The sequence below is a fragment of the Euleptes europaea genome, chromosome 8, assembly GCF_029931775.1.
Source record: "Euleptes europaea isolate rEulEur1 chromosome 8, rEulEur1.hap1, whole genome shotgun sequence".
In the NCBI taxonomy this organism is placed as follows: Eukaryota; Metazoa; Chordata; class Lepidosauria; order Squamata; family Sphaerodactylidae; genus Euleptes; species Euleptes europaea.
This window is the reverse complement of record NC_079319.1, coordinates 10,442,254-10,465,134: the sequence shown is the minus strand read 5'-3', so window position 1 is coordinate 10,465,134 and position 22,881 is coordinate 10,442,254. Positions and strand designations below refer to the sequence as shown.

Below are 22,881 nucleotides of genomic sequence, written 5' to 3'. Positions count from 1 at the left end.
CCAGCCTACTGGTAGCATTTTAAATTTAAATGTTAGGGTTTAAAAACTGAGGGCCTGTAGTGAATCAAATAGGGTTGTCAACTCTGGATTAGGAAATTCCTCAAGGTTTCGGAGGTTGGTGGCAACCATAAAATCAGCCAGCGTGGTTAAGATGCTGGACTAGGACCTGGAAATCCCAGGTTCAAATCCCCACATGCGCCATGGAAGCTTGCTGGGTGACCTTGGGCCAGCCACACACTCTCAGCCCTGACCCTGGCTAGTATTTGGATGGGAGGCCGCCGAGGAATAACAGGGTCATGATGCGGAGGCAGGCAATTTCTCTCCAGGAGCATGCCCATTATATTAGGTGCTGTGGAACACAGGCAGGATGGTGCTGCTGCAGTCATCTTGTTTGTGGGCTTCCTGGAGGCACCTGGTTGGCCAGTGTGTAAACAGACTGCTGGACTTGATGGGCCTTGGTCTGATCCAGCAGGCCCTTTCTTACGTTCTTATGTTCTTAATGGCAAACCACCTCCGAACGTCTCTTGCCTTGAAAACCCTATGAAAGTCGCCATAAGTCAGCTGTGACACGGTGACAAAAAAACAAAAACAAAACACACCAAATCGGGGGGGGGGGTCAACTTTTGGGAAATCTGTGATATTCCCCAGCCTCCCAAATGCAATAGTGTGATATTACCAAGTCCTACGTAGGATGTGCAACTTGGATTTGGAGATATTTGGAATCCCCAAATCATGCTAAATTCAGAATATTTACAAATGTTTCTGAATCTGAATGTTATAGTTCCAAATATTCCAAATGACAGAAACCAGGCTAAGCTGTTTGCAAGAGGAGGAAAGCGAAACCTATTCCTCAGACAGCCTGGTCTGGCTGCTTGAGAAAGGAAATAAAAAAATTCCCCAGACAGCCTGGCATCAGAGGTGGTGGGCCAGTGTCCCCTGACTGGTAGGATTGCCAGGTCCCCCGGCCACCGGTGGGTAGGGTTGCCAACGTCCAGGTACTAGCTGGAGATCTCCTGCTATTACTACTGATCCCCAGCCGATAGAGATCAGTTCACCTGGAGAAAGTGGATGCTTTGCCAATTGGACTCTATGGCACTGAAGTCCCTTCCCTCCCCAAACTCCACCCTCCTCAGGCTCTGCCCCCAAAATCACCTGGTATTTCCCAACCCAGAGTTGGCAACCCTACCAGTGGCGGGGTGGGGAGAGGAAGGGTTGCCAGATCCAGGTTGGGCAATACCAGGAGATTTTTGGGGTAGAGCCTGGGGAGGGGAGGGACCTCAGTGGGGTACAATGCCATAGAGGCCACCCTCCAAAGCATCCATGGGAACTGATCTCTGTGGTCTGGAGATCAGCTGTAATTCCGGGAGATTCCCAGGTCCCACCTGGAGGCTGGCATCCCAACGAGGCACTGCCAAGCCACGGACGGAAGAGACTTTGCTCCCAATTTCACAGTTCTCTGTCTAAGGTATGAGCAGCTGAATATTATTGCAAAGGCGATTCTCTGAAGTGAAAAAAAAAAAGAGTTCAAAGCAAAAACGGAAAACTGGAATTAAAGCATCCGTCCCTGCCTTGCTTTGACAGCTAACAGGTGCTTTTCAGCAGGTGTTCCGACAAAGAGTGATGCCAAGGTTATCTTTGGGCAGCTTCTTACCATTCATTAACCAAGAAGGAACCGTTTGTGGCTGACAGGACCGGCTCCCAAGGGAGTCCTCCTCAGCCTGTGCAGGTACCGGGTGTCCTAAAATGCAGACGGCTTCCCAAGAAACAGATAAAAACCACTGGACGAGGACAAAGTGGGACATTTTTTGTTTTTACATAACAAGAGATTATCTGAGACATATTTCAGTCTTTGTCCTAAAAAAATTGCCAGTGTCCCAGAAAACAGCAAGATGCAAAGAACATAAGAACGTAAGTAGCCATTTTGACTAGTAGCCATGGATAGCCCTCTCCTCCATGAACATGTCCACTCCCCTCTTAAAGCCTTCCAAGTTGGCAGCCATCACCACATCCTGGGGCAGGGAGTTCGACAATTTAACTACGCGTTGTATGAAGAAATACTTCCTTTTCTTCTGTTTTGACTTTCTCACACTCCAGCTTCAGCAGATGACCCCACGTTCTCATATTATGAGGGAGAACTGCTTCTCCCTGTCCAATCTCTCCATACCCTGCATAATTTTATAGAAGTAATACTGGTTGAGTATCCCTTAGCCGGACTGCTTGGGACCAGAAGTGGTCCATATTTCGTATCTGTCTGTATTTTAGAATATTTCCATATATACATAATGAGATATCTTAGGGATGGGACCCAACTCTAAGCATGAAATTCATTTATGCTTTATATAGATTTTATACACATTGCCTGAATGTAATCTTAAACAATAATTTAAATAATTTTGTGGACATTGAACCATCAGAAAACAAACTGGCGTGCTGTGGAGAGCCTGGGAGTAATGCCTGCATGCAGGCTCAAAAAGACTGGTTTTTGGGTCAGTCCGGATATTGGATGTCCGGATAAGGGATACTCAACCTGAAGTGTAATAATAACAGCACTTAGCTTGCTTATGGAGACACGCACTCCCGTAAGGCCATAATTTATTGAACGTGGGTCAAATCACACATTTACACCCGACATCTTGGATTAAAACATCCAGACTGGTACTTCAAATTAGAGGTGGGACCTCTGGGTCATCATCGAAGACTTCAGGCATGTTCTTGGTATCCACAACTTTTTGCCGCTGGAGTCTAAGTGGGCCTTGGCCCGTCCGCTCTTTTTCCTGGACAATGTTTGTCACATCAGGGAACGAATATTTGCTTGGGTCCACCTCCAGCTTCTCCGTTGGTGCATCTCTGTAATAAGGAAATGGACAAGTGATGGCGACATACAGCATGTCGCCTTAACGGAACAGGGGAATCTTTGTTGGAAAAACACTCAAAGGTTCATTGATACCGGCAGGATTCCAGAAGGCATCAAGGACAGGTGCTCATTAGTAAATCTGCATAACTCCCCAGAAGTTTCATGATTCAGACACAAGTTAGAAAACAGACTCCAGTAGCCAACTTGCTAGAACTTGAACTCCTCAAAACTATCTTATGTCAAACTGTGATCACTCCTCTTTTATACTGGAGACTGATGGGATCCCAAAGGTGCCCAAAGGGTCAAAAAGATTAGGACCCCAGGTGTCTTTTGGGTACAGCCTAGTTTGGCCTTAAGTGTAACCCTGTCTGGTTCCATGTGCCATTACTCAAGTGTCAAGTCTTCTGAATGCTGTATCAGCTTTCTTGCTCTCTGATTCCCCCCCTCCCCCGCAAACCTGCTGACTTCATCACAGTACGGGTAGGTGTTAAATCAAAAAACAAGACAGCGACAGAGACAACACAAAACCTTTGTTTAGATTTCTTTTTTAATCCCCAGAAGGATTGCGGATATGGATTTTTTAAGCTTACACCGAATAATTTTCAACCAACAATTTACTTTGTGCCAAAAAACATGCGTCAAGGTAAAACTTGCTAGTTGCTGAAGCAGCATGCTTTCCGTCCTACTATTTTTGTTGCATAGTTAGCTCTGTAGACTCTTTCCACCTGTTTATTCTTTTCAATATAATACCTCTGCAAAGCTAAGATAAAAACACACCTTTTGTTAGCAAACAAACAGACGTTTGTCGCTACGTAAATGGAAGAATGTTTTACAGTGGGTTATGTTGATATTGGTTTTGTTAATTTGGTGGCAGACCAACTGCAGGTCTTCTTGGACAATTCATCTGCCCTAGACCCTTTACAGAAGAAGAAGAAGAGTTGGTTTTTATATGCCAACTTTCTCTACCACTTAAGGAAGAATCAAACCAGCTTACAATCACCTTCCCTTCCCCTCCCCACAACAGACACCCTGGGAGGTAGGTGCGTTTCAGACAGTGTGACTAACCTAAGGTCACCCAGCTGGCTTCATGTGTAGGAATGGGGAAACCAATCCAGTTCACCAGATTAGCCTCCGACGCTCATGTAGAGGTGCGGGGAATCAAACCTAGTTCTCCAGATCAGAGTCCACCTCTCCAAACCACCACTCTTAACCACTACATCACGCTGGCTCTCTCTTTCAAACTAGTTTCAGGCTGGGCTAGGGGATGGAGATGGCTCTGGTGGTTTCAGTTGAAAATCTCCGTCTCAATGTAGACAAAGGTTAGGCCTTTGTGTTGCCCCTTCTGGATTTATCTGCTGCCTTTGACACAGTGGGCCATGCCATCTGGTTGAGGTGCCTGGAGGCAGAAGAAGACATCAGGGGTTGTGCTTTGGACTAGTTCAAATCATTCTTCATGGACTGGACCCAAAGAATTGCTACTGGAGATCATTTATCATCAGTGTGGGACTTACCTCGTGGGGGGCCCCACAGGGCACAATCCTAACCCACAGGGCACAATCCTAATGCTGTTCAATCTTTATATAAAGCCCTTAAGACAAATCATTTGCCGCTTTGGGGTTGGCTGTCATCCATATGCAGATGATACACAGCTATATATATCCTTATCCAAATCTCCTAGTGATGCAGTAGAGATTCTAAATCACTGCCTGGCTGCTGTGGTTAAATGGCTAAGAGTGAACAAATTGAAAGCAAATCTTGGAAGGACAGCAGTAATGCTGGCTGAGAGGGTGGAGGTCCTGAAGGACATTATGCCCCCCCACTTCCGATGGCGTTCATCTGAGCCTTGCTGACTCAGTTCAGAACCTGGGGGTTTTACTGGACCCAAAAGTATTGCTGGAGAGGCAAGCTGCTGCAGTTGCAAAAAAGGCTTTCTTCCCACTCAGCATAGCTCGAAAAATGGTCCCGTACCTTGATACAGCTGATCGGGCCACCTGGACCCATGCCATTGGGACACTGGGACTAGACTACTGCAATGCACTGGACATTGGTCTCCCCTCAAAATCAATTTGGAAACACCAGCAGGTGCAGAATGCCATAGCTCAGCTGTTATTGGGAGCTAGAGCATGCATACTAATCCTATCCTGCAGTCACTCCGTTGGCTGCCCATCAGTTACCAAGCTCAATTTAAGGTGTTGGCTATACAAACATAAGAACATAAGAAAAGCCATGCTGGATCAGACCAAGGCCCATCAAGTCCAGCAGTCCGTTCACACAGTGGCCAACCAGGTGCCTCTAGGAAGCCCACAAACAAGACGACTGCAGCAGCACCATCCTGCCTGTGTTCCACAGCACCTAATATAATAGGCACGCTCCTCTGATACTAGAGAGAATCGGCATGCAGCATGACTAGTATCCATTTTAACTAATAGCCATGAATACCCCTTTCCTCCATGAATATGTTCACTCCCCTCTTAAAGCCTTCCAAGTTGGCAACCATCACCACATCATGGGGCAGGGAGTTCCACAATTTAACTATGTGTAGTGTGAAGAAATACTTCCTTTTTATCTTTTATCTGTTTTGAATCTGTCACCCTCCAGCTTCAGCAGATGACCCCCATGTTGTAGTATTATGAGAGAGGGAGAAACGTTTCTCCCTTGTCCACTCTCTCCATACCATGCATCATTTCATAGACCTCTATCATGTCTCCCCTTAACTGCTCCTGGGTTGACACAAAGCCCTTCATGGCCTTGGGCCTTCATACCTGCGAGACTGTCTCTCCCCCTACACTCCGTCATGACAGCTTTGCTCATCTGAGCATGCGGGACTAACTCCTGCAGGAAGGAGAGGGCAGAAATGTATCTGCACATGCTTATGCACATTTTATAAGTTCCAAATAATTTTTACAAGGGTAGATTGCACTGAAATGTATTTTAGAAAAATACTGGCAGGTGACTAGTATTCTAAAATGGGCATTTGTGATGGTGAGTATGGACCGAAGGTGTATTACTGCAGAATAAAAAATATTTCTCTTAACCTAAGACATACAGAGAGAGAGAATGGGGTGAGTGACACTACTCTGAAGAATGATGAAACTATCCTTCTGGTAATTATTATTCCTGGGGTTGCAGAACCCACATGAGGCAATAGCCAGTGTGGGTTAGGAAACTGAGCATGTGGAACACCAATAATGGAGACTATATGACTAGCATCAACAACTGCCCATAAACGTGCCTTCTCCGTTGTGGGCCCCACCCTGAGGCATGGTCTGCCTGAGGAGGTCAGGAAGGCTCTTGTTCTCCTGGCTTTCTACAAACTATGCAAAACTGAATTATTCGAGAAGGCTTTTCTATGTGGGCAGTGGGGTAGAACTGTATCAAATGATTCACAAAGTTACTTGGACAAATTAGTAGGAAATGTCGTCTATACTCAAGGCCATTTGACCTAACTCACTGTTTCATGTGGGACATGGGAGCCATGTTCTAGCGTACAAGGAATAAATAACTTTACAAGAAGCTTCATTATACTAGAAGGGCTTTTATGTATTTTCTACCGTGCATTACGATACTATTATATTATCAGGATGTGTACTAGACTATAATTCTGTCTGACCACTGAGGAAGGTCTTTTTTGGGTGCAACGAGTTTGATCCTTATTGGGTCCTACTTTGGTCATTGTAAGATTTTACATCGAATGTATATGAGTTTTCATGTATTTATTGGCTGTGAAAAACTTGCCTATGTTATAGGCCTTATGTTTTTAACTTTAGTGTGCACCATATTAAAATTTATATATTTGTAATTTTAGCATTTTCTAGCTCAACCTCTTCGGTTTGGATTCAGCATTTAGGTTGAGTTCAATTTGGTTCTCCCCCCCACTTTTTGTTGTTGTTGCTATATTCAAGGTTGCCAAATCCCTCCTGGCTACCGGTGGGAGCTTTCAGGAGGCAGGTACAGGGAGCGGCGATCCGCGTCCCTACGCAATGATGCCACTTCCAGCATTGCGCAGGGGATGACAACACTCTACTGCTTGCCCCAAAACTCTATGGTGTAGGGGATCTGCAGAGAAAAGTCTTTCCCAACGCCCATGAGACTAGTTTAACTAGAGATGCCAGAGACCAGACCGGAACCAGGGACTGTTGCCAGAGTCGTCAGGGAGTGAGATTTGTACATGCCAAAGAGACCATCTGCTGAGGCTTTTTCCGATATGAACAGCGGGCTTACCAAGAAAGGACAATTTAAAAAAAAAAACCCGAGAAGTGTTACGGATGTAGGGTGCGGACATGTGCCTTGAGCAGATGCTGTAAAGTACCCAAAGAGATAGGAAAACCCTGTTCTTGGCATCAACTATCTTTGTGTTAACCCCTTAGAATTATCCAAAGGCTAACAGATTCTGCACGCACAGTGCAAGCACAGATGCCCATTCTTGACTGCCGTTGGAAATCTCCCCTAAAAAAGGTAAAGGTGTAAGCACCGGGTCATTCCTGACCCATGGGGTGACATCACATCCCGACGTTTACTAGGCAGACTTGGTTTTTGGGGTGGTTTGCCAGTGCCTTCCCCAGTCATCTTCCCTTTACCCCCAGCAAGCTGGGTACTCATTTGGCCAACCTTGGAAGGATGGAAGGCTGAGTCAACCTTGAGCCTAACACTGGTACAAATAGGCTTACCAGGTCCTGTCGGTCCATGGAAGGGAGGTTTTCTGGAGCACGCAATGCACGCGCGCCCCTAGCAACTCACCTACGTCACTTCCGGGTTTACTCGGAAGCGATGCGGACACTATCAATCTTGGCCGAAACTCTATGGAAACCATAGAGTTTCGGCAAAAGTTGCTAGAGCGTCCGCGTCGCTTCCGGGTAAACCCAGAAGCAATGTAGGCGCACTGCGTTAGCATGTGGTACCTGCCGGTCCTCAGCCGGTTGGCAGGCAGCCCGGTGGATTGGCGGGATTCTACCCGCCACCACCGGGCATTTGGCAACTCTAGGTACAAATGACACAAAAAATGGGGGGGGAGGGGACTTGAGCCTCCTCAGATCCACGTTCCATCCCATGGTGGCCTCCGTTAAGAAGAAGAAGAGTTGGTTTTTATATGCTGACTTTCTCTACCACTTAAAAGGAAGAATCGAACAGGCTTACAATCATCTTCCCTTCCCCTCCCCACAATAGACACCGTGTGAGATAGGTGGAGCTGAGAGAGCTGTGACTAGCCCAAGGTCACCCAGCTGGCTTCCTGTGGAGGAGTGGGGAAACAAATCCAGTTCACCAGATTAGCCTCCGCCGCTCGTGTGGAGGAGTGGGGAATCAAACCCAGTTCTCCAGATTAGATTCCATTGCTCCAAACCACAGCTCTTAACAACTACACCACTCTGGCTTAAGAGGCAATCCCCTCATCTTCTCAACTGATCCCAACTGACGTCTTCGACTACTATTCTGAGGTCATGTATTAGATTTCAGCTGTCTAAATAGTCACACTGGGGGCGGGGGTCTTCTGCAGGAAGAGAAAAGGGGGGATTTCTACTTCTGTGTCTACCAATGGAGAACGATGCTTCATGTACAAAGCTCCCAACTTTGGATTTTTCAAGCAGCCAGACAACCTTGACCTATGTGTGTACAGCTTGAGTATCCCTTATCCAGAATGCTTGGGACCAGAAGTGTTCCGTATTTCGGATCTTTCCATATTTTGGAATATATGCATATATACACATAATGAGAAGTCTTGGGGATGTGACCCAAGTCTAAACACAAAACACATTGGCCAACCAGGTGCCTCTAGGAAGCCCACAAACAAGACGACTGCAGCAGCATTATCCTGCCCGTGTTGCACAGCACCTCATATAATAGGCATGCTCCTTTGATCCTGGAGCGAATAGGTATGCATCGTGACTAGCATTCATTTTTACTAACAGCCATGAATAGCCCTCTCCTCCATGAACATGTCCACACCCCTCTTAAAGTCTTCCAAGTTGGCAGCCATCACCACATCCTGGGGCAGGGAGTTCCACAACTTAACTATGTGATGTAAAGAAATACTTCCTTTTATCTGTTTTGAATCTCTCACCCTCCAGCTTCAGTTGACCCCGTTTCTAGTATTACATGTATTTATTATATATATCTTATGCATATATATACATATATACTTTATACACATAGCCTAAATGCCATTTTAAACAATATTTTTAAAATAATGTTGTGTACACTGAACCCTCAATGGCGCTGCTGAAGGCCTGTGAGTAATGCCTGCTTGTCATTCTGGGTTTTGGATGTCCAGTTAAGGGATACTCAACCTGTACCACATTCAGGTTTGGTGGACTATGTGAAAATACCTTAACTGTTTTTTTTAGCACCTTCAGAAATGGTGAGTCAGTCAGTCCAACGCTTGTATACAGATATACATAATTAGGCATGGTGTAGTGGTTAAGAGTGGTTGGCTCTAATCTGGTGAACTGGATTTGATTCCTCACTCCTACACATGAAGCCAGCTGGGGACCTTGGACTAGTCACAGTTCTCTCTGAACACTCTCAGGGTGACTGTTGTGGGGAGCGGAATAGATGGAGATTGTAAGCCGGTGTGATTCTCCTTAAAATGGTAGAAAAAGTTGGCATATAAAAACCAACTCTTCTTCTTCTAGGCATTTACAGAGCCAGGTAGATACCATGAGTGACTGAAAAGCCTTTTCCGATAAGAGAAAAATGCTCAAAATTCTTCAGCTGTTCCTGAGCCATGCAGCTAGATCTTTCCGACGATTAAACCCTTTTAATGACGCTGAAGGGGATTTAATATTATGGCCAACACACTAAAAATGGTCATCCCTGAGAAGCTATAAACTCTTATCGTCCTGGCTAATTCACGCCAAAAAAAAAAGTGTAATGACTTTGAATCACATGATTAGTCACTTTGGGGTGGGCTCCAGTGAATGTATCATATAATCTAATATGGGGAGTAACCCCACTCCTGTCCTCAAAGAAGCTAGTAGATAAGAACATTTGTCAGCTCTGGCAGCCGTCATTTAAACATTTATTCCTGTTTAACGATCCCACATAAATGATATCAGACACTAAATTAGCAGAGCCAAAAGGCCAGGCGGGGATTCCTTAAACGAGTGGAAATAATAGAAATGCATGTGATTGATACAGGCTACTAAGCGTTTACCTTTTTAGGTAAGGGAGCTCAAGTGCAAATGGCAAAGGAGTCTTCCCAAACCTAACTGGAAGCGGCCACAGGTCCTCTCTCAAAAGTTACCCCTTTGCAGGGAAGCAAGCTCTGTCCAACAGCCTCTGTACCTACGCGGACCTGGCATGGACAGGCATTTCTGGTGGTTCTGGAGCTCTGAAACACATGAAGGGGCCTTATAATGAATCAGACCCTTGGTCCATCAAAGTCAGTATTGTCTACTCAGAACATCAGCGGCTCTCCAGGGTTTCAGGCAAGGGTCTTTCACATCATCTACTTGCCTAGTCCCTTTAACTGAAGATGCCGGGGACTGAACCTGGGACCTTCTGAGTGCCAAGAAGAGACTACCACGGAGCCACGGCCCCTCCCCAGCTCTGCGCTAAAGATTATTACTTCTTTGTCTGCACTACCTTTGCATCGTAGACTCTGTCCTCACCAATGGATTCGGTCTTACGTTGTTGGACATCGTATTTAGAGACTCCTGCCTCTGTCGTATCCTGCAACTTACATGGCAATCAAGTAAACAGATCAAGCTGTCTGCGTCGAGTCCAACAAGGACACCCTGAGGAAAGCAGAGTCTGAGATGCAGATGTCCTCAGCATCTCCCTGCTGCAATTACTGGGACCGTTTCCAGCTTGCTTCACTTGAGTGTGCAGACATAGATGCTCGGCGATGAGGCCACTGAATACCAATGGCTGAGGGGGGGGGGAGAGAATGCTACAGGGCTGTTGTTTTCATGCCCTTCCGCTGGGCTTTCAGCAAGCATCTGGCTGACCACTGTAAGAAACAGAATGAAGACCCAGATGGACCTTTGGTCTGATCCAGTGTGGCTTTTCTTATGTTCTTATGTTCCAAATGTAGGCAACGGCATGTGCTCCATGTTTCCAGAGGAGGGCAATGAAGATGGTGAGGGGTCTGGAGACCAAGTCCTATGAGGAAAGGTTGAAGGAGCTGGGTATGTTTAGCCTGAAGAGGAAAAGACTGAGAGGGGATATGATAACCATCTACAAGTACTTGAAGGGCTGTCATATGGAGGATGGTGCCAAGTTGTTTTCTGTTGCTCCAGAAGGTCAGACCAGAACCAATAGGTTGAAATTAAATCAAAAGGGTTTCCATCTAAATTTTAGGAAGACCTTTCTAGCAGTCAGAGCGGTTCCTCGATAGAACAGGCTTCCTCGGGAGGTGGTGAGCTCTCCTTCCCTGGAGGTTTTTAAGCAGAGGCTAGATAGCCATCTGTCAGTGATGCTGATTCTATGACCATAGGCAGATCATGAGAGGGAGGGCATCTTGGCCATCTTCTGGGCATGGAGCAGGGGTCACTGACGGTGTGGGGGAGGTAGTTGCAGATTTCCTGCATTGTGCAGGGGGTTGGACTAGATGACCCTGGTGGTCCCTTCCAACTCTATGATTCCATGATTCTACGGCCCTTGCCAATCCTGGCTGACTTAATCTGGTTAGCAGAGACTGGACCTATTTGTGAGGACGGCGTCCAGGATGCGAAGGTAGTGCAGACAAAGAAGCAATAACCTCTAGCATGGAGCCAGTGTTGTGCAGTGGTCAGAGCATTGGCCCAGGATCCGGAAGACCCAGAATCAAATCCCCTCTCTGCCACGTAAGTTCACTGGGTAGGTAACTCCAGCCCAGTCACTCACTCTCAGAGCAACCTACCTCACAGGGCTGTTGTGAGGATAAAATGGAGGCGAGGAGAGCCATGTCGGGTGCACTGGGGAGAAATATCTAAGCACTACCTGGAGTGGGACCTGGGGATCCTCCGGAATTACAGCTCATCTCCAGGTGACAGAGATCAGTTCCCCTGGAGAAAAATGGATGCTTTGGAGGGTGGCCTTTATGGCATTTTTCCCCGCTGAGGTCCTGGTCTTTCCCAGGCTCCATCCCCAAATCTCCAGGAGTTTCCAAACCTGGATCTGGTGACCCTACCCTCCCATTCCCTACTGGTGGCTGGGGGGGGGGGGGGACTGGCAACCCTAACCTGGTGGATGGAAAGCCCCTAGTGAGGCCTGGAGTTATTCCAGAATTACAACATCACCAGACTACAAAGGTCAGTTCCCCTGCAGAAAATAGCAGATTGGAGGGTGGACTCTGTGGCATCTCATCCCCACGGAGTTCCCTCCCCTCTCCAAATTCTGCTTTCTCCCAGCACTGTCCCCAAATCCCCCGGAATTTCCTAAGCCAGAGCTTGTAACCCTACCTCAGCAAAAAAACCAAAAGCCATCCACTGACTTCTCTCCTTGCTCAATTCCTAAGGACGCTTCAATAACCCTGGAGTGGAAAAGTCCATCACTTTTAAGTGTAGCACAAAGACTCAAGAGAGAAAGGAAATATTACATTCTGTGCCCCTTGAAGCTCAGGGAAGTGGAATTGGGTTCTCACCTTTTTGGGTAGCATTTATGTTCACTTCCAGCCTCCTCCCCTCCTTCTCTGCTATTAACTAGCATGCTCTCCTCAAGCCTGGAGATACTAAGAGCGTGGCACCTTCACGAAGCAGACAAGATGAAAAGCAGAAATGTTCATTACCAGCTGCAGTTCAAAACTCCAGGCTCTTCCACCACTCTTCAAAAAGACTAGGGCTTTTTCTTGTTTTGCAGCTTTATGATGCTGTGAAGTTCAGAACAATATCACGCTCTTTTTACAACATCTGGTGCGATGGGAAGATGATGACGGGCAGAACTAAAATTTTACAGCAAAGAAGAAGAACGCGGAGCCAGCCTAGCATTTATCTTTCACTGTCCCTCTTCCCACCCTCCCACGAAAATTCTGGAGGCAAAAAACAAAACTCAACACCTTAATTTTCCTTTAGTGGTACAGCTCCTAGCCAGTAGGCTGGGAGCTAACCACAAAGAACTGTTGGGCAGAATTTTAAAATAGTTTTATTTTATTTTATATAATTTATTTAAATGTATATACATTCTTTAAATTATCCTCATGTCTCTTAAATTCAAATAAACCCCAAATAAATTTCACTACTGGAACTGTGATAGTTAGATCACAACCACCCAGCAGAAATTGTAGCTTATTAACTACAGACATGTCTGCATCAGGAATTAATGGGTTGATCAGCTGTGTTCTTAAGTGCGTATATCTTCTACAATAAAATAAGTCATGCTCTGTGGTTTCGACAGAACCAGTTCACCCTCCTTCCAAGCTGTGGTTAAGGGGAGACATGATAGAGGTCTATAAAATTATGCATGGTATGGGAGAGATTGGACAGGGAGAAGATGTTCTCCCTCTCTCATAATACTAGAACGCGGGGTCATCTGCTGAAGCTGAAGGGTGAGATTCAAAACAGATGAAAGGAAGTCTTTCTTCACACGATGCATAGTTAAATTGTGGAACTCCCTGCCCCAGGATGTGGTGATAGCTGCTAACTTGGAAGGGTTTAAGAGGGGAGTGGACATGTTCATGGAGGAGAGGGCTATTCATGGCTGCTAGTCAAAATGCATACCAGTCATGATGCATCCCTATTCTCTCCAGGATCAGAGAAGCATGCCTATTAGGTGCTGTGGAAGACAGGCAGGAGAATGCTGCTGCAGTCGCCTTGCATGTGGGCTTCCTAGAGGCACCTGGTTGGCCACTGTGTGAACAGACTGCTGGACTTGATGGACCTTAGTCTGATCCAGCATGGCCTTTCTTATGTTCTTATGACGCTTGTATGGCTTTTTAGAATAGCACCCACTCAAAATGGCTATGGGTAATACATTGAATCTTGCTAAAAAGAAAGCTCGTCTGTAAACTATGATGGTTAAGAAATCGATATAAGGACAACAAGAATTTGAATATGTAAACGCCCCTCCCCCCCCAAAGCTGGAGTGCACATACGGCGGGCACGGAGAGCAGTGCTGTTTAGGTCCCACCGGAACAATCTTTTTTTCCAGCTAGAGAGCAGGCTGTGGAAAAAGACATAGTTGACAAAAAAGCTATCTTCCAATCACAGCCTCTGAACATCTACATACCCAAACCAGCAGCGATTAAGACATGAGTCCTTATTCCACCTCAACAGATTTGTCATGGCGCAGACGGTCTGCTAAATGGCCGGCAGACAAAACTGTCAGGTGAACAGATGACATTACAAAAATCAAACAATGGTGTCGTCCCCTGAATAGCAATGCCATCGGAATCCAATGCAGACCTCGCCAGCTTTGAAAACCAGCCCGAAGTTCCTGCCAGTGCTGAAGTTCACTGGAACACTCTAAGGGGGATTTTTCACGGAGCTTTGCAGCGGTTTCACTGCCAGTTTGCGTCGCTGCAAATTTTTGGTTATTCATGGCTGCTCCGATTTTTTTCGGGTTGAGCAATAAAAGCCGCATTATAACCGGGGCAAGTCAAACCACTTTTGCGCCATTCTTTCCCGTTGCTGCGCAGTTTTTGGCTCGGAGCTCCATGAAAAAAACTGCCTTTGTTCCTTGGTTTGGAACAATTGTCCCTGTCCATGCCGGCTAATTTCTCCTCCCCCAAGAACGGCGATTGGCTGGGGGAGTTTCGTGCTCGGACAAGAATACTGCCCCTTTTGCTGCCTGCCTGCCTGCCTAGAGTCCTGGCACTTCTCTCCCTCCGTTCCAGAGGCTGGTGGGCGGGCAGGCAGCACACCTTCCCCGCCCCTCGCCCAGGATGGGCCTTGGAGTTGGGCCCACACCTCCAAGCCCAGGGGGACGTCGGACGGACGGCTCCAGGGGGAGACCGGCGGGGCCACGCCATGTGCACCTCGCGCGCTGGGGGTGGTGGTGGTGGCAGCTCGGTCTAGGGCAGCTGGACCCGTGGGGGGGTGTTCAAGGGAAGGGGCTGTTGGCCCCTCTACCCCAGCGGGAGGGGGATTTTTGAGAATTCGGATGGGAAAAATGTGCATCCTGAGAGCGGAAAACCCAAGGCAAAACTCCCTCCCATCACTCTTCTGAAGAGGGGCAGCCAGTCTGCTCTGGGTCTCTCTCCTCTCTCACGATGCTCTGGGGCCGGATCAGGGCCGGCGCGCAAGCCAGGGGCCTTCTTTCCTCTCCCCCCCCCCCCGCCATGCACACTGGCTGGATTGGGGCCGGAGCGCAAGCCAGGAGCCCTCCTCTCTCTCATGATGCACTGGGGTCAGATCAGGGCCAGCGCACAAGCCAGGGGCCTTCTGGGGGGAACATACTCTGGGAAATTGCTTTAATGCAAGAGGTTTACAGTGGCCATTTATGCACGGGAGGTTTTTCCTTGGATTTGCCGCTCTCTAGATGCACCTTTTCCCCATCCAAACTCTCAAAACTCAACAATCAGCCCCCAAGAAGAGTTTTGAGAATTAGGATGGGGAAATGTGCATCTAGAGAGCGGCAAATCCAAGGCACACCTCTTGAAGCGGCACAGGTTGGAGCTGCTCCATTCCCACTTTCAGCTAAACACTTCTCTGGGCACATGGATGCAATTCCTGCCCCCCCCCCCAATCCTGACTGTCATTAAAGGGCAATGGGTTCCACACCTATAGAAAATAGAGGGAAGCTTTGAGGAAAGCGATAAGCAATGAGCTTGTTGGAAGGGGAGGCCTCCTGCAAAAGGGACAGACCAAACTGTTGTCAAATACAGCGTGCTTTGTTCCCATGAAAAACCAAAACTACATCGAGATTGACGGGGATAAATCGCGGCCATGAAAAAAACATTTAAATCGGGGGGGTTTTTTGGTCCGTGGCAAAAGAGAAGCAAAATCTACCGTGAAAAATGCCCCTAAGATCAACACTTCTGAGGTGTTATACATCAAAGCATCCGGCATCTTGGAAAGCGCATAGTTTCCAGTGTGCTGGGCATTTGGGGCAACAGTCAAAGGCCACAATAAATCTTTCTACAGAAGGAAACAAGTTGATCCCAAAGGTGTGAAAAACAAGCTTATCCTCTAACCCTGCTTCAGGTAGGTCAGTCCTCGCGTTTGGCTTCTGTTCTCGTATTTCTGGCATCTCTGAAAAATGTTACACTACTAATCTCCCAGGATGTCGAATTGTATAGTGTAGACTGATCATGTCAGAGCTCAGACGCTAAGCAGGGTTGGTACTTGGATGGGAGAACACTGAGGAAGGCAATGGCAAACCACCTCTGCTTCTGAGCCAGTGTGGTGTAGTGGTTAACAGCAGTGGTTTGGAGCGGTGGACTCTGATCTGGAGAACCGGGTTTGATTCCCCACCCCTGTACATGATAGAGGTCTATAAAATTATGCATGGTTTGGAGAGAGTGGACGGGGAGAGGTTTTTCTCCCTCTCCCATAATACTAGAACACGGGGTCATCTGCTAAAGCTGGAGGGTGAGAGGTTCAAAACAGATAAAAGGAAGTATTTTTTCCACACAACGCATAGTTAAATTGTGGAACTCCCTGCCCCAGGATGTGGTGATGGCTGCCAGCTTGGACGGCTTTAAGAGGGGAGTGGACATATTCATGGAGGAAAGGAGTATTCATGGCTATTAGTTAGAATGGATACTAGTCATGCTGCATACCTATTCTCTCTAGTATCAGAGGAGCATGCCTATTATTTTGGGTGTGGTGGAATACAGGCAGGATGGTGCTGCTGCAGTCGTCTTGTTTGTGGCGTCCTAGAGGCACCTGGTTGGCCACTGTGTGAGCAGACTGCTGGACTTGATGGGCCTTGGTCTGATCCAGCAGGGCCTTTCTTATGTTTTTATGAAGCCAGCTGGGTGACCTTGGGCTAGTCACAGCTCTCTCAGAGCTCTCTCAGCCCCACCTACCTCATAGGGTGTTTATTGTGGGGAGGGGAAGGGAAGGTGATTGTAAGCCAGTTTGAGTCTCCCTTAACTGGTAGAGAAAGTCGGCATATAAAAACCAACTCTTCTTCTTCTTCTCACTTGCCTTGAAAGCCTGTTGCTGAGGTTGCCATAAGTCAACTGTGACTTGACAGCACAGGGGACGGGGGAAGGGAAGATGATTGTAAGCTGGTTTGATTCTCCCTTGAGTGGTAGAGAAAGTCGGCATATAAAAATGAACTCTTCTTCTTCTTTACACACACACAGAAGCTAAGCAGGGTTGATTCTTGGAAGGGAGACCACCAAGGAAAACTCTGCAGAGGAAGGCAATGACAGACCACCTTCTCACTTGCCTTGAAAACCCCTCGCAGGGGTCACCATAAGTTAGTTGCGACTTGATGACACTTACAAGCATACAAATATCTCACATTTCTACTTTGGATAAATTCGTTTTTAAGTTTGGGACTTTTTTGTTAAGAGAAAGTCTCACTGACTTGGAAGAATTTCAATATTGTCTTGCACATCTGTATTCAATAGTTTCACCTTCCTCACTCATCCCCCGTGGAAAGTGTGATGAAAATCTGATGAAGAAAAATGATGCTCCCCCCCCCCCCCAATTTGGGCAGGGCATCCACTGCACCTCTTATATGAAACATGCAGAAATTAAGATATTCTTTTCCATTACCACCCTGCAGATGAATGACAAATATGTTTGACTTTGTCCGGCCTGGAACATGGTAAGAATTTAGATATATCAAGAGAACGCTCTTGGCTGATCTTTGAGACTGTAATGGAACTTTTTGGGGAGCGTTTTTTAAAAATAATGGCATGGATCCACTGATGCACAAGTAGAAACATAAATGGACATAGCACAATTCCGCTTGTGCAAGACCTATATATTATAAATGCCCAGAAATTGGTAGCACAAGATCATGCCCAAGTGGATATGCATGTGTGTGTTAAATGCCGTCAAGTCGCTTCCGATGTCCTCCAAAATGTCCTATCTTTGTCAGCCTTGCTCACATCTTGCAAATTGAGGGCTGTGGCTTTCTTTATTGAGTCCATCCATCTCTTGTTGGGTCTTCCTCTTTTCCTGCTGCCCTCCACTTTTCCTAGCATGACTGTCTTTTCCAGTGACTCTTGTCTTCTCATAATGTGACCAAAATACGATAGCCTCAGTTTAGTCATTTTCGCTTCTAGGGTCAGTTCAGGCTTGATTTGATCTAAAACCCACTGATTTGTTTTTTTGGCAGTCCAGGGTATCCATAACACTCTTTTCCAACACCACATTTCAAAGGAATCTACTTTCTTCCTATCAGCTTTCTTCAATGTCCGGCTTTCACACCCATACATAGTAATAGGGAATACGATGGCATGAATTAACTTGATCTTTGTGGCCAGTGACACATCCTTATGCATAATGATATGCTTAATGATACATTATTAAATAGTTCCGTGTTTACAATGCTATAAAGTTCAACTTCACATCCAAACTTGCTGGAAGTCCTATGCTATTGTGACTCTTAAGAGAGTTTCTGTCGGAATAACATCCTTTCTTTAGTTAACGACAAAATTTGTTTTCCATCTTCAACTTTTATTTCCCCCCCCCCTCAGATGGCAAACATTAAAGATGCATGTGCTATGGTACCATAGGGTGCAGCAGTTTGCTACTCTGACTCAATTATTGGGTTTTTACAATCTTGTACTATGACTAAATATTTTATTATATTGTATTTTAATTATGTTGTTAGCCACCCTGAGCCCGGCACTGCTGCTGCTTCCTTCTTATTTTTATTATTATTAAAGCCTGACTTAGCACAAGCGGCTACTGAGATCTTTTCCTAGTGTTTCCATTTGTGCAAGAGCTCCAGCCAGGGTTGCCAGGTCCCTCTTTGCCACAGGCGGGAGGTTTTCTGTTGACCCACACCTCTTTAACTTGGGAACTGCAGAGTTTGGCACCACCTCCTCCTTCTTCCCTTCATCTATGCCATTTTTTTACGCACTTCCCTTTATAACACTTATGTCTGACATTCTGCTGAGATTTTTGGCATTTATGCAGCGCTGCTAATAACACGGAGTGTTTTAAAGTCACTCTCATTTGCCCGTAGGCTGCAAGGTCGTTGCCATTAAACTACACTGATCATGACAACATAAAAAGGCCAGAACCAAGTAGACCATGCAAGCAAGTTTGGCTCATTTTCAGATCTTTCACACACACAGGCACACGCATACACAAACATCCTCTCTTCCACAAAAGAAGGAACAAAGCATTGAATGAAGTGGATAAAAGAACGTTCAAAGAAAGCCAAAATAAGATAATAACTTCAGGGGAATAAGGCATCCCTTTTTGAAAAATATGAAAGGATATTTGCTAATATGCGATCCATAAATCTTAACTCCTATCTGGGCTGTGGTATAGGGCACCGTGGTATAGTGGTTAAGAGCAGCGGACTCTAATCTGGGGAACCGGGTTTTGATTCTCCACTCCCCCACATGAATGGCAGAACCAGGAGAACTCTGGAGAACCAGGCAGAACCAGAACTCTGGAGAACCAGGTTTGATTTCTCCACTACCCCACATGAGCAGTGGACTCTAATCTGGAGAACCAGGTTTGATTCCCCACTCTTCCACATGAGCGGCAGACTCTAATCTGGAGAACTGGGTTTGATTCCCCACTCTGCCACATGAGCAGCAGGCTCTACTCTGGAGAACCGGGTTTGATTTTTCCATTCCCCACATGAGCGGCGGACTCTAATCCGGAGAACCAGGTTTGATTCCCCACTTCCCCGCAGGAAGCCTGCTGGGTAACCCTGGAGTGGGGAATCAAACCCGGTTCTCCGGATTAAGGTCCGTCGCTCCAAACCTACCTACATTGTCCTGGCGCTCAAAATTTTTTACTTTGCAGAGACGAGAATTTGAAGAGGCTGTTTTTGAGTGAGGACTTGAGTTTTTAATCCATAACGCTGAGACAGGTTCAGTGACAGTCAAAGGAATACAACTTTCCTAGGGTTGTAAGAGCATTCTTGGCTCTGCCATTGAGGCAGATAAGACTATATGCAGCCACTAGAGATGCCATTAACTTGACAGCTGCCTCGCAAAGCTTTACTTCATACAAATCAATATCTTTTTATCTTTTTTTTTAAACTCGCTACAATTATCCACTCATTGGGCACCAATGTACTGGCAGATAAATAACCCTTTTCCAATGCTTTGTAAAGGGGGAAACCTCCGAAGTTACCTTTTAGGAGTTGCTGGCAGTTGATTGAAATCAGACTGCTTCGTTGAAGAGGACACTTTTTGGGGAACCAAAATTGTTTCTTTAGCCTGGGAGGAAAAAAAAACACAATACATTGGTTTCATTATCAAGTTGCCTCTTTCGTAGGACAGCCGGTGGGGTGTAGTAGTTAGTGTAGGACTAGGAGCCCCTGGATAAAATCCACACACTGCGTCACGTGATCTTGGGCCAATCACTGCCTGTCAGCCTAACCTACCTGATGGGGTTCTTGGGAAAGTAAAATGGGGTGGGTGGGTGGGGGGAATGGAAACCACCTTGGGCTGCTTGGAGGAGGTGTGGGATAGTTACATACTAGGCAGAGAAACATTTGGAAGTACGACCGTTTCACACAAGATTTTGTTCTTTTTTTATATGTAAATGTTTTATTTAAAACTATGCTTAACGAACAAAAACACTGAACACACAATTTATATACAATCTATCCTAAAATCTAACAGAGTCTAACATAAAATCAAGTGTGCCTCAATTTAATCCAAGTCTATTACTTATTCAAAAAATACCATCCCTATATTTGTAAATATGCTTATTAGTATTTATTAAAACTAAATATCTTCGACGGTGTCACATGCATTAAAATATTTAATAAAAGAATTGCTTATTGTTTATATGCTTCATGCATATATTATTATTCTGCTAGAATAGTTGTTTGCATATTTTAATATTACTAACCAATGTTTTCATTTCCTCTCTATATAAATTGATTTTAATGGTTAAGATAGCAAGCTATACTATTAAATAGCTACTGAGTTTTTGCATTATTTACTCTGGTTAAAAATTACAGTTTAACATCATCAAAATAAAATTTCCATTTTCTTTGCCATTCTGCCATTGGTCTTTTGTTCATCAGATGTGTCCGTTTGGCCTTCACTGCATATTCAGCCACTTTCTGTTGCCACATTTCTATTTCAGGTGTTTCTTCCACAAGGCTTTATCCGTAATATTGTCTGCTGATTCCCTGAGCACTTTGTTTCGGAAGCCATAGTTTAATTTACATAAGAATCACCTTCTCAGTTTAGCTCCAGGTAACTGAAAAGGCCTAGAATTCCCAAAGAACTTCAGAAAGAAGTTGGCCGCTGTGTGAACAGACTGCTGGACTTGATGGACCTTGGTCTGATCCAGCATGGCTTTTCTTATGTTCTTACATATATGCACACCAATCATGTTTATTACACATTTATTTATTGACTGGGTTCATATAATGCCCTTTTGCCGCCGCATTCAAAGTGATTTGTGGCGGAAAGGGCCATAAAGCCACAGCCGACTTACGGTGACCCTTTAGGGTTTTCAAGGCAAGAGACGAACATAAGTGGTTTGCCTCTGCCTGCCTCTGCATAGCAACTCTGGACTTCCTTAGTGGTCTCCCATCCACAGCAGAACCTGCTTAGCTTCCAAGATCTGATGAGATCAGGCCATCCTGAGCCATCCAGGACAGGGCATACAGCTTAATAAAACCTCCATATTCAGTGGTGGCATAGTACCTACTGGGAACTCCTTTCATGAGCTGAAGGAAACATTCTTAGGGAGAAGATTCCTCTTTGAGCAGATGACCAGCTTTTGGATCCAACCCACTTTTAAAATTATTAGTGGTGGAAAGCGCTGTCAAGCTGTAGCCAACTTAAGGCACCCCTGTAGGGTTTTCAAGGCAAGAGATGCCCAGAGGTGGTTTGCCATTGCCTGCCTCAGTGTAGCAATCCTGGGCTTTTTCTGTGGTACTAACTAGGGTCAACCTTGCTTAGTTTCTGAGATCTGACTGGGCTAGCCTGGGCATTCCAGGTCAGGACGCAAAGTTGTTTACATTTTAAAGGAAAAAAGGGCAGTAAAGGAAGAAGAAAACAAATTACTCTTAGATGATTTGAGCAATGGTTACAAAAAAAGACTAGCCCAAGGGATTTTCATTGGGGAGGGGCCATGGCTCAGTGGTAGAACTTCTGCTTGGCATGCAGAAGGCCCCAGGTTCAATCCCTGGCATCTCCAGTTAAAGGGACTAGGCAAGTAGGTGATGCGAAAGACCTCTGCCTGAGACCCTGGAGAGCCACTGCCGGTATGAGTAGACAATACTGACTTTGATGGGCCAAGGGTCTGATTCAGTAGAAGGCAGCTTCATGTGTTTATTGTCTCCCCTCTTCCTCTACTGCAACTAGGTGGAATGGCTGTTGGGAAAGGGAAGTGACAAATGGCATCTGGATCCAACCGAGCCCACGGAAGGGTGGAAGTGCAGCACATCTGGAAGCCACACAACGAACTCCAAAACAAAAAGTCCGTTCTGAACTTCGCCAGCTTTCAGCACACAAGGAGCTCAATCCAACCAACGTTCAGCACCTCATTGAGTTAATTGGAAGAGGTACACTGTGATTAATTCTGTCCTACTGAAATCGATGGGACCCGAAAGTGCTTCGATTGTCTGGATTGTTCCCATGGAAAAGAACTAAATTAAAAACTATTTGAACCTGTATTTCAAGCTGAGCAGTATTTTCCAGTACAGAATGTTCCTAGGAGTGAACAGTATTGTCATACGCTAATATGAAATTATACTTCAAATTGCATAATGGGAGTTAAATTTTTATGCATCAGTTATCGTTTATCAAGTTCATCTCCCATCCCTTTCAAAATGTTTCATTCATTAAACGCAATCAGTCTGCTAATCCTGACTTAAATGTCTTTATAAACAACCGTTTTCAGCTCTATTTTCCTTGGTCTTCAGCTGAGCGTCTAGTAGCAGAACAAAAGAAGAGTAAAGAAGAAGAAGAGTTGGTTTTTATATGCCGACTTTCTCTACCACTTAAGAAGAACCAAACCGGCTAACAATCACCTTCCCTTCCCCTCCCCTGCCCACAA

General features: G+C 45.8%; 1 protein-coding gene across 1 annotated transcript in view; it reads right to left on the bottom strand.

Moving 5' to 3' along the window:
- Positions 1-2,660: 2,660 nt before the first annotated feature.
- DNAAF11 (dynein axonemal assembly factor 11) overlaps positions 2,661-22,881 on the bottom strand; it is a 53,005-nt gene continuing 32,784 nt past the window's right edge. The window contains 2 exon segments of the mRNA XM_056854701.1: positions 2,661-2,847; positions 19,978-20,075. Of these exon segments, the coding sequence (XP_056710679.1) occupies positions 2,661-2,847; positions 19,978-20,075 (285 nt within the window).